General features: G+C 40.6%; 2 protein-coding genes across 2 annotated transcripts in view; one reads left to right on the top strand and one right to left on the bottom strand.

Annotated features, from left to right (window-relative positions):
- Positions 1 to 246: 246 nt before the first annotated feature.
- The window catches only part of LOC110055157 (uncharacterized), a 35,339-nt gene continuing 23,939 nt past the window's right edge, over positions 247 to 11,646 (bottom strand). The window contains exons 5-6 of the mRNA XM_020761529.2: positions 2,255 to 2,365; positions 247 to 566 (exon numbers count right to left, since the gene is read on the bottom strand). Coding sequence (XP_020617188.2) covers positions 485 to 566; positions 2,255 to 2,365 — 193 coding nt within the window. The 3' untranslated portion in view covers positions 247 to 484. The remainder of the gene's footprint in view (positions 567 to 2,254; positions 2,366 to 11,646) is intronic.
- LOC149114033 (uncharacterized) lies at positions 10,562 to 11,437 on the top strand. The gene has a single exon (XM_089286662.1). It carries the CDS (start codon positions 10,569 to 10,571, stop codon positions 11,370 to 11,372), a length of 804 nt encoding a protein of 267 aa, XP_089142788.1. The 5' UTR covers positions 10,562 to 10,568; the 3' UTR covers positions 11,373 to 11,437.

The raw sequence follows: 11,646 nt of genomic DNA, 5'->3' as shown, positions 1-11,646 counted from the left end.
TTACAAGTACACGTATGAAGGAGCCGACTAGATTTCTTCCAGAACTTTGTAATTGATACATTAATTAACTTGACGTTACAAAGCTTTCGGAAATGCGACCCAGTTTTACAAAGTATTCTTGTTGTAACCAAGTTCTTCTGACAACTGTGTGAAAAGCCATGGGTTAAATAAGCATGATTTTGCTCAAGCAATTTGGAATAAGAAGTCGTTTAAAGTTTTTAAACTACGACAAAATTTTGTTAGCCGTTGAAAAATTTACTGGTGCTTGTTTATTCCAAATTGCACTCGAAATCACGTGATTACCTATACATATAAAGTCTTGACTAAACTATATGCCATATTGCGGTCGAAGTGCATTTTAACAATCCCCGTTCCTCTTTCTGCCAGAAGAACAGGGTAGAGAAATCATCCAGCCTGCACGTACAAACAAGAATCGACAGAATTCTATACATTTACATCAAGGAGAATTTTGCTGATTAGAGAATTACGTAAGATGAAGAATAACAGCAAAATTCCGCCAGTTTCCTTGTTCGGGTGTCCTTAGATCTCCCACTATATCTTCAGGCCTGTGATAAAATGACGTTAATAAATATTTGAGACTATTAAAAGCAGAAAAATATTTGGTTTGTGTATTCTAGTTGCAGAGTACCGTACATGTATCAACTTAATTAACAAATGACTACTTGTTTTATGGTTACTATACAATTGTCATCTTCACACTAATCTTGACTGTATTGCCTCTCTTTCCCAGCTTTTTCATATATATAACACGTATAATTTCTTGTGCCTAAGCATAGTTTATATAAGGGTTTTCATAACTAATTGTTTTTTTTTGGGAGCCATAATTTTCTTGACTCTAGAAGAAGCCCCTTTTTGATCCGTGCTTAAATTCAACCTGCATGATGTACATTTTTCATGGAAAACACTGTTGCAGTATTATCAACTTTTCATATGTGGTACTATCAAAATATTCCTTCTGGTACAGCGATCACAACAACTTACTCCTTTATTTATATGTTTTAAAAATAACTCTTGCAACAAGGTCAATTTCTTCAAGAAGTTGATGCACGAAAGAGACACCTTAAAAGCTTGCCTATTGGTATGAGGTAGGTGTCCACACAAACAATTTGACAATTTATTGTAAAAAACAAATTGACGACAGTTTTTCATGCGTCTTTCCTGTTATTGACAATGATCAACAACAAGACAGACGCATGAAAAACTGATGTCAATTTGTTAACTTTTCCTTTCTGTTTTCATTTTGCTATGTAATATAACCCGGCACTTTGTGTTCATTTTCTCTAATAAATAAAATGCACGGTTACCAAGCGTAGTACATTTTCATACAGGTGACAACGTAACGCAGTAAGATGTGTTATACGTTTAAGGGCACGGAGTATTCTTAACTTTAAATATTCAAGGTTTGCCCTTATTACAGAATACAACGTAGTTCTTTTCAATTCTTTGTAAAAACATTTTCTCCCTAAAATTTGGCCTTCTAAACATGGGTTCAGCTTACAACGAAACCAAGAAGCTAAGCTTATCTGCAAATGTTTATGGCAATATATTATTTTGGGTGCCCAGTTAAACAAGGTTTTTTGTGCCTTCTTTCTTTCTAGTACAAGTAAATGATGTTGTCATTGGAGAGGAAAAGACCAGGCTACATGTGAAATGACAAAAAAGTGCTACAAAATCAAAACTGTAATGAATTACTTGATACACTAACACAGGTGTATGCTACACAGGCAGAACTACCAAACGTATGAATCTTACACACTCTGATTAGGTGAATCTGCATGTATTCTAGATGCTGACTGGTTGTATTTTGAGCATGTGATAAGGCTATATGGGAAGCTTGTTGAACATACACTCTCAAACTCATTAATAATTCATTAAGTTTAAACAAAGGAAAGGATGATTGTGGCGGTGTTTGGATATCTGATCTTAATTAGCATAGATTTTAACGATTTTATTTCTCCGTTTTCCGCTTAGTTTCAGTCTCGATTGAGAAGCTATATCAAAAACTCAAGACAGTGTTTCATAACATTTCCAAACACTTTGAAGTTCGTTAAAAAATACTCTGCTGCGCGCCGTATTTTCAACTCTCTTCTCTGTGTTTGGAAATGTGGTCAAATACGGTCTTTTGTGTTTGATATATTACATCTACAGCATTTTTCATGGGCGAAGATATGAAATAAAGAATGTTCACAGCATGAAATTCTCTCTAAATCTAATAACTTGAAAAGATACCAACCTCAGCTCCTTTTTGTTATGAAGAATATGAAAGTTAACTGCTGGTATCAACAGTCTTAGAGCCATCCTCATTTTGAGAGAATCCACTGTTTCCATTTCACCAAGGACAATTCTGTTGGAATCCAAAATACATTGTACTGAGAATTCTAAATGATGGCACCTGAACAAAGCAAGACATGGATCCCACAAAAGAGCTACATTGCATTGTACCATGCATGCAAAAGGCTATCTCCCATTAGCAATATCAGGCTGCGAAGGAAACCAGTTTGCGAGCATTATTTTTAATTGTTCGCAATTCAGTATAGTAAACGATTCGAGTAAGATGAACAAACAGGTTAACTTTGTGTGTCTCTCATCAAATTAGGGACATTTACAACTAAATCTTTTGCTGTAGTTAGACAACTACCAACTCATGTCAGAAACAATAATAATAATAATAATAATAATAATATGGGCATTGGGGTAGGACAGGTTGGTACCTTAGCCTACTACGGGAATATGGACACTCCCGCCCACCAGAGTCTGGGGTTACACCTTTGGCAAGTGTCAACAACCCCTAAGCCACCCACGTTAGGGTCACAACAGGGGGTAGGAGGGGCTCCGTAGTCTTGGTCGACAGCCCACCTAGGAGAAGAGGACTCTGAAATACGACCTCCCCAGCTAGTGGGTCAAATAGTTGCTCTTCAAATTAATGGAGATGAATGATAAAGATGGAAACGTTAACAGCGTAAATGGGACCCATGCTACAAGTGAGGGTGTGACGCCTGGCAGGGTGACTGGGGGACAGCAGCCAGCACCAGGCCGTTATCCAGCTACTGCTAGAACAAAATGGTCCAAGGATATGAACAAACTTGTGATGAAGTGCTACATCAAGAGCAACCCTGGCACCAGAGGATATAGAAAACGAATGACTGCCATCTGGAGGGAGATTGGTGAGTTTGAGATCAGTGAACAGAGATTAGCCGATCAAGCAAGAGCTATTAAAGTAAATGGTTGGTTGTCTGATATAGAGATCAAGGAACTGAAGAGAGAAGTGGATAGTAGAGGACCAGTCTGTGATGAAGGAAGTGGATCTACTCATCTGACCAGTGAATTGGTGACAGAAACAGACAATGAGACTCAATCGGCAAGCAAGGGAAACATGTATAATGAGGCGGATGTACATGCAAGTCAGCAAAGCATGAGTAGGGACACAGAAGGACTCACAGATGAGGAAAACGAGATTTACAATAGGATCATGAGAGTGGTTAATGGGGAGGAAAGAGATCGGCTACCAGCACTGCGAAAGGTCAACAGAAAGAAGTTAAAGGCAGAGGTTAAGAAAGTAAATCAAGCACCGAAAAAAATGGCCCCAGAGGGAATAACTAACACCAATGACCTTATCTATATTGGAGCTGTTGTTGTTACAGAAGAACTAGGTGTGAGGAATAAGAAAGGAACAAAACCAAAAGAGCCCTTGTGGAAACGAAGATTGACAACGCAAGTCAAAGAAATGAGACGGGATCTAAGTAGAGTGACAGCACTGTTGCAAGGCAGAATGTTAAAAGAACACCACAAACGTGAGCTGGAGCGAAAGTACAAGATTGCTGAAATAGGCCTTAAACATGTCATGTCTGAAGATCTCAAACAAAGAATTACTGCCAAGGCTGTGAAGATACGAAGATACGAGAACAGAAACAAACAATTCCATCAGAACTGATTGTTTGAGACAGACCAGAGAAAATTTTATATGGAACTAAGTGGAGACAAAATCTCATCTGATATGACACCTGATTCAGAAGAAGCCAAGCAATTTTGGGAGAGCATTTGGAGTACAGAGTCAACACATTATAAGGATGCAGAATGGTTAAAGAAGTTGAAAGAGGAAGTGGAGTTGCCACAGCAAGCTGAGTTGTCCATCACCATAGACATGGTGACACAGTTTCTCAGGAAAGTTCCGAACTGGAAGGCAAAAGGACCAGACATGGTGTAGGGGTTTTGGTTGAAGAACTTTACAGGCCTACACCACAATATCGCAAACCAGCTTCAAGTATGCTTAGACTGTGGGAACGTTCCTGGGTGGATGACCAAGGGAAGAACTGTCCTTCTAATGAAAGACCCAGAGAAAGGCACAGTAGCAGGAAATTACCGCCCCATAACCTGTTTACCTGTAATGTGGAAGTTGCTAACGGGGATAATATCTGACAAGCGCTACGAATTCCTGGATACTGAGAGCGTACTACCGGATGAGCAGAAAGGTTGGAGGAAAGGCTCCCAAGGAACCAATGACCAGCTCTTTATTGATAAAATGGTCCTACGAGAGGCCAAATCAAGAAAGAAGAATCTTGCAATGGGCTGGATTGATTATAAGAAGGCTTACGATATGATACCGCATTCCTGGATTCTTGAATGTCTAGAACTATTTGGTGCAGCTCAAAATGTTAAGACCTTACTGGAAAATTCCATGAATGGCTGGCAAACGGAACTTACATCAAACAGAGAAAGTCTTGGAAGTGTCTCCATCAAAAGGGGCATCTTCCAGGGTGATTCCCTATCCCCCCTCCTTTTTGTGGTCTCCATGATTCCGCTGTCCCTAGTTCTCAGAAAGTGCAAAGCGGGATACACATATGCCAACAAGACAAAGGTCAATCACCTTCTCTTTACGGATGATCTAAAGCTTTATGCCAGAAGTGAGTGCCAACTGGACTCACTGATACAATCAGTGAGAATGTTCAGCAATGACATCGGTATGAAATTTGGCATTGAGAAGTGTGCTGTCTTGGTCATAAAACGTGGCAAACTGGTACAGACAGAAGGCATAACACTACCAGATGACACTACAATAAGAGCAATGGAAGAAAGCGAAGGGTACAAGTATCTAGGAGTGCTTGAGGCCAGCGACATGCTTCATGACCAAATGAAGGACAAAATCAGGAAAGAATACTTACGACACGTTAAAAAAGTTGCCCGCTCGAAGTTGAATGGTGGAAACTTGATACAAGCCATAAACACCTGGGCAGTGTCACTTGTTAGATATGCAGGAGGAATACTTGAATGGAGGAAACAAGAACTTTGGGACCTAGACTGCAGAACAAGAAAACTGCTAACCATGAATGGAGGGTTCCATCCACGGGACTGCGTGGCACGACTTTATGTGCCAAGGAAGGACGGAGGGAGAGGTTTGATATCTGTAGAGGATTGTGTCAATCAAGCAAAGATATCGCTAGAATGTTATGTCCAAACAAGCGAGGAAGAACTGTTAAAAGCCATCAGGAGGGATGGGGATGAGAATAGAGAAACAGCTTTAAAGCGAGGAGAAGAACTGAAAACATTCAAGACTGGAAAGAAAAGCAGTTATATGGACAGTTTGCAAGAGAGGGTGAAGAACAAAGAAGTGAGGAAACACGGACCTGGTTAAAAGAAGGAAAGCTCAAGAGAGAAACAGAAGCTCTTATCATTGCTGCACAAGATCAAGCAATACGAACAAACTACATTAAAACGATGGTTGACAAGTCACAGAATGACCCGAAATGTAGAATCTGTCAGCAGAGTAACGAGACCATTAGTCATATTGTAAGTTCGTGCTCGAAACTGGCACAAAAAGAATACAAAAGGAGACATGGTATGACCATGTTCCAGACAGTGTGCTTGAAAATGAGGATTACAAACTTCTATGGGACTTCAGTGTGCGAACAGACCGTGAAATAGGGGCTAAGAGACCGGATTTGGTGATCATTGACAAGAGAGACAAGAGCTGTCAGATTATAGATGTGGCAATTCCAGAGGATAATGGGGTGAGAGAGAAGGAAGATGAAAATGTTGAAAAGTATCAAGATCTAGCAAGAGAAGTTCAAAAAATGTGGGGTGTGAGGACAAAGGTTATTCCAGTGGTAGTGGGAGCATTGGGATCAATACCACTGAGATTGAATGACAATCTGAGAGCCATTGAGGTGGGCATTCCTGTTGGACTGATCCAGAGATGTGCATTGTTGGGGTCAGCAAGAATTCTTAGAAAGGTGCTGGAGATGTAGAAAGAAGAGAAAAAGCAAACAAGGGGTGTTTCTTGGCTTTCCTAGGCAACTTGTTGTTGCCCAGAGCCAATGACGAAACCAGCTTCAATATCATCAATAGCTGTGCGAATCTTTAATAATAATAATAATAATAATAATAATAATAATAATAATAATAATAATAATAATAATAATAATAATAATAAACTGAGGGGTAACCGGGATAAAATGGAAGAACTTATGAAGTTAGACAGAGAAACAAGGATGTTCTTGACAATGGCAAAAATGCACCACCCAGAAGCTGACGTGGACAGGCTGTATATCCCTAGAAAGGCAGGTGGAAGGGGTCTTGTACAATTAGAAATTACCTACAAAACAACTACAATTGGCCTAAACACATATCTCAACAACAAAGATGATTACCTCCTCAAAATTGTGTGGGATCATGACCACGGCAAGAAAACAATGTCCATACACCATCAAGCCGCAAAATACAAGCGAGAACTCAGTTTACCAGAAGCTGAAGTGGCAGAGAATGAGCCAGCCACTACCTATGCCCGAAGGGTCAAGCTGAAAGTCAAACACCAAGCTTTAGAACAACTCAAGAGCAAATGGGAAGAAAAGCCTTTGCATGGTCAGTACCCAAAAAGAACAAAAGAGAAGAATGTAGACCAAGACAAAACCCACAATTGGCTGAGTACACCTGGCCTCAAATCAGAATCAGAAGGTTTCATTATTGCTGCTCAAGATCAATGCATTAAGACCAACTATTACCGAAACAAGATCCTGAAAGATGGCACTGACCCAATGTGCAGAATCTGTGGGCAATTTCAAGAAACAATTGACCACCTTGTCTCTGGATGCCCTGAACTTGCCAAGACAGAGTACATACAAAGACACAATAAAGCTGCAGCATATCTCCACTGGACAATATGCAAACACTATAACATCAAAGTACAAGATAAACACTATGACCATGAACCAGCCACTGTGACAGAAAACCAAACAGCGACTATACTTTGGGACATGCCAATCCAAACCAACAAAGAGATAAAAGCAAACAGACCAGACATAGTGGTGAAAGACAAGAAGGAAAGAACCTGTCTGCTTATCGATATGTCCATCCCCACAGAAAGGAACACCTCCTTGAAAACAATGGAAAAACTCACAAAGTACAAAGATCTTGAGATTGAAATCGAGAAAACGTGGGAATGAAAACAACAACTGTCCCAGTGATCATTGGAGCTTTCGGGCTTGTCAAGAAGGGAACAGAAAACTACATCAGCAAGATCCCAGGCAATATTAGAATAACAGAGCTACAGAAGACCGTCCTCCTTGGAACTGCTCACATACTTAGGAGGACTCTATCCATCAAGTAATCCAGCAGACTTTTGACTGCCCTAGGCTCATGGACTGAGCTTGGCACCATAAGTTAAAAGCGGCAAGACTTTAAGCAACCTCGCAGCCACCCTGCTCTGGGTTACGAGCACTACAAATATGAAAAGTCGTACTAGGAATAATTCATGCCACATCGGTTGTCCCGCGGATCAACAAGGGCCGCGTCCCCCAGCGGGGAACCAGGCTGGGATTGAAAAGTCAGCTACTGGAACAAACTCCGCTCACGAAGTACTAGAGGACATCCACAACGAGGACAACCCTCACAGAGGCCCTCTAGCTACATCCACCGGAAATCCCTTGAAAGGAACTAGACAGAAATGGACTAGAGAGGAGTATAAACAAATGATGGAAGCATTTTACAAAGCTACGAATAACCCCTCTGAGACTACTACCACCAAGGCTGCATATAACATCTGGCGGCTACAAAACCCCACAGCAAGGCCAAACCTTGATGCAAACAAACTCGCTAATGTTCGCAGGGACATTATCAAGAGTAAAAGACTCACTGAAATGGAACTTGAAACCATACGAGCAAAGGTAAGGCAAACCACCTCCATTCCAGAGGAATTGAACAGATCAATACTTGGGATTGAAGACACTGGCAAACAAGAGATGGTTGAAGCAAATGTGGACGAAAACACTTCCACATTACCTGAAAGTGCTGGAAGAACACAAAAACCTACAGAAACGAAGCAAGAGGAGAGTATGATAGCAATGAAAAATGATATACTGAGAAAGTGGGAAACAGTCAAATACCAGGAAATGACTGAGAGGCCACTCCTGCCAAAGATAAAGAAAGATCGCCGTGCCCGTGATACAATTGACACAGCCAACAAAGCCATTAAAGAAATCAAAGAAGGCATCGATGGACCACTCACTATAACTGGCATAAACCAAGTTGTATACGCCACTGCCTCGATAATAACAGAGAAAATAGGCCTAAAACCAAGACAACACAGTCGCATACACAAAAAAACAGAAGAGCCTGCTTGGAAAGCAAAAATTAAGAAAGAGATCCAAAAAAAGTGAAGTGACCTTTCGATTCTGACGGAAATACAGAACGGTTCAAACATCAGGGAGAGAAAAAGGAAAGAGATTGAGAAACGCTACGACATCAAAAAACCTGGGGATGTGCCAATTATCAAAGAAAAATTGAAACAACAAATATAAGCTAAGGCGCAAAGGATAAAGAGATTTGAAAAAAGAAACAAACATTTCCGGCAAAATAAGATCTTCAAAGAGGACGGCAAAAAGTTCTACTGTGAACTGGGAAAGAAAAAGATTGGTGTGGATGAACCACCGCAGCCGGAGGAAGTTTTGGATTTCTGGAGTAACATCTGGGAGAAAGAAAAATCACATAACAAAGACTCTGCATGGATAAAAGGGCAAGAAGACCTGCACAAAGACCTTAAGGCCCAATCATGGAGAGCAATAAATGTCGAAGAGACCACCTGTGCTATCAACAAAAGCAGCAACTGGAAATCACCTGGAAAGGATAAAGTTTCTAATTTCTGGCTTAAACATCTTGTCAGCTTACATGAAGACCTAGCAAAAGCTTACACAAAGGTTATTGAACACCCCGAAGAAACACCAGAATGGCTTACTGAAGGTATTACATATCTACTACCAAAAACAGAAGAAACAAAAAACCCAAAGAACTATAGACCGATTACTTGCCTTCCTACGATGTATAAGATTCTGACATCCATCATAGCAGAACGAACATACACTTTCTTGAATGAACACCAGCTCCTACCATCAGAGCAGAAAGGCTGTAAGAGAGGGAGCTACGGATGCAAAGACCAACTCCTGATAAACAAGATGATTCTGGAGGACTGTAAGACCAAGAAAAAGAACCTATCCACAGCCTGGATAGACTATAAGAAAGCATTTGATAGTGTACCTCACACGTGGATAATAAAGTGCATGGAAATCTATAAGATCTGCCCTGTGACTGTCAACTTTATCGCAGAAAGCATGAAATGTTGGAAGACAACGTTACACCTCAACCACGCTGAAGGGTCAATAACATCAAGGCCTATCAATATCAAAAGTGGAATCTTTCAAGGAGACTCTCTCTCTCCACTCCTGTTCTGTCTTGCCCTTGCTCCACTGAGCTCATTACTAAAGGCAACCGCTTATGGATATGAAGCCCAGGGTAGAACAATCAGCCACCTCTTTTATATGGACGACCTAAAAACATATGCAAAAAGTGACAGCCAGCAAACCAGCCTACTCAATATTGTAAAGACATTCAGCAATGATATCAAGATGGAATTCGGGCTGGACAAATGCGCTAAAGCCACATTCAAAAGAGGAAAGCTGACAGAAACTTCTGATTTACAACTTGACATTGACACCTGTATCAAGGAACTAGACCAAGAGAACACATATAAATACCTTGGCGTGGATGAAGGTGATGGTACACAGCATGCCAAGATGAAAGAAAGAGTGAGGAAGGAATACTACCGCAGAGTGAGGATGGTCCTAAAAACGGAGCTCAATGCTGCCAATAGATTTGAGGCAATCAACACCTTAGCTATCCCAGTGGTGACCTACAGTTTTAACATAATTGACTGGAAGATGAGTGAAATCAAGAGGTTAGACACAAAAACAAGAAAACTACTCACCCTATCAAAAATGCATCACACAAAAGCAGATGTAGACAGACTCTACCTCCCAAGAAATGCTGGTGGTAGGGGTCTTATCCAATTAGAAGCCTCCTACAAAACAACCACGATAGGGCTCGATACATACCTAAAGAACACTGATGATGCCCTAATCGAACTAGTGCAAGAACATGATGGCAGAAAGAAATTGTACTCTATACAAAGGTAAGCAGAACAATTCAAACAAGAACTAGACCTAACAATACCAGATAAACAAGCAGAAGAAACAACCACCAAATATGCAAAGAGAACCAAACAAATGGCACGAAATAAGACCCGAGAAAAATTAACAAAGCAGTGGGAGAACAAAGCCCTACATGGAAGATACCCAAAGAGAATAAAGGAGGCAGATGTTGACCACCACAAAACCAACCAGTGGCTCAAAAGCAGTGGACTGAAGGCAGAAACGGAAGGATTCATAATCGCAGCCCAAGACCAAAGCCTAGCTACCAGATCATACCACGCCAGCATTATCAAAGACGGTACTAGCCCCCTATGCAGGATGTGTAACAAATACGACGAAACAATTGACCATATCGTGTCTGGGTGTCCTGAACTTGCGAAAACAGAATATACCCACAGACACGATAAAGCAGCCGCGTATATACATTGGAAAGTCTGTCACAACTATAATATAAAGACATCAGAAAAGTGGTATGACCATGAGCCGCAAACGGTTACCGAAAACGAGGATGTCACGATATTATGGGACATGCCAATACACACAGACAGGAAAATAACAGCCAACAGACCTGATATAGTGATTAAAGACCACAAAACGAAAACCTGTAAATTTATTGACATGGCAGTACCATCAGACAGAAACACATCCGTGAAAGTCAGTGAAAAACTATCCAAATATAAGGACTTGGAAATCGAAACAAGCCGAATGTGGGGCATGAGAATGGAAACGATACCAGTTATCATTGGAGCACTTGGAGCTATCAAAAAGGGACTAGAAACTTATCTTGGAAGAATTCCCGGCCAATTAAGCATCAGTGAACTACAAAAGATAACCTTGCTAGGTACAGCGCACATTTTGAGGAGGGTGCTATCAAGCTAAAAACTGGCTATCCCCTAGTGCCCCAGGACCATGGTTTGGTCTTGGCCCTAAGGACTCTAAGCAAACATTACGTGAGGACGATAATAATAATACTAATAATAATAATAATAATAATAATAATACTAATAATAATAATAATAATAATAATAAACTGAGGGGTAACCATAATTATTTTTGGAGGTAAATGGCTTTGAAGGCTGCCCTGTTTTTAAAAGCCTTGGTCATGTAATGTGGTATCCTCTCCATTGCTTTCTGCAAGAAAATAAATTGACTA

The sequence above is a fragment of the Orbicella faveolata genome, unplaced genomic scaffold (assembly GCF_042242905.1).
Source record: "Orbicella faveolata isolate gen_17 unplaced genomic scaffold, um_ofav_v1 contig_14, whole genome shotgun sequence".
Classification (NCBI taxonomy): Eukaryota; Metazoa; Cnidaria; class Anthozoa; order Scleractinia; family Merulinidae; genus Orbicella; species Orbicella faveolata.
The sequence above is the reverse complement of the archived record's forward strand: the minus strand, read 5'-3'. Positions and strand labels throughout refer to the sequence as shown.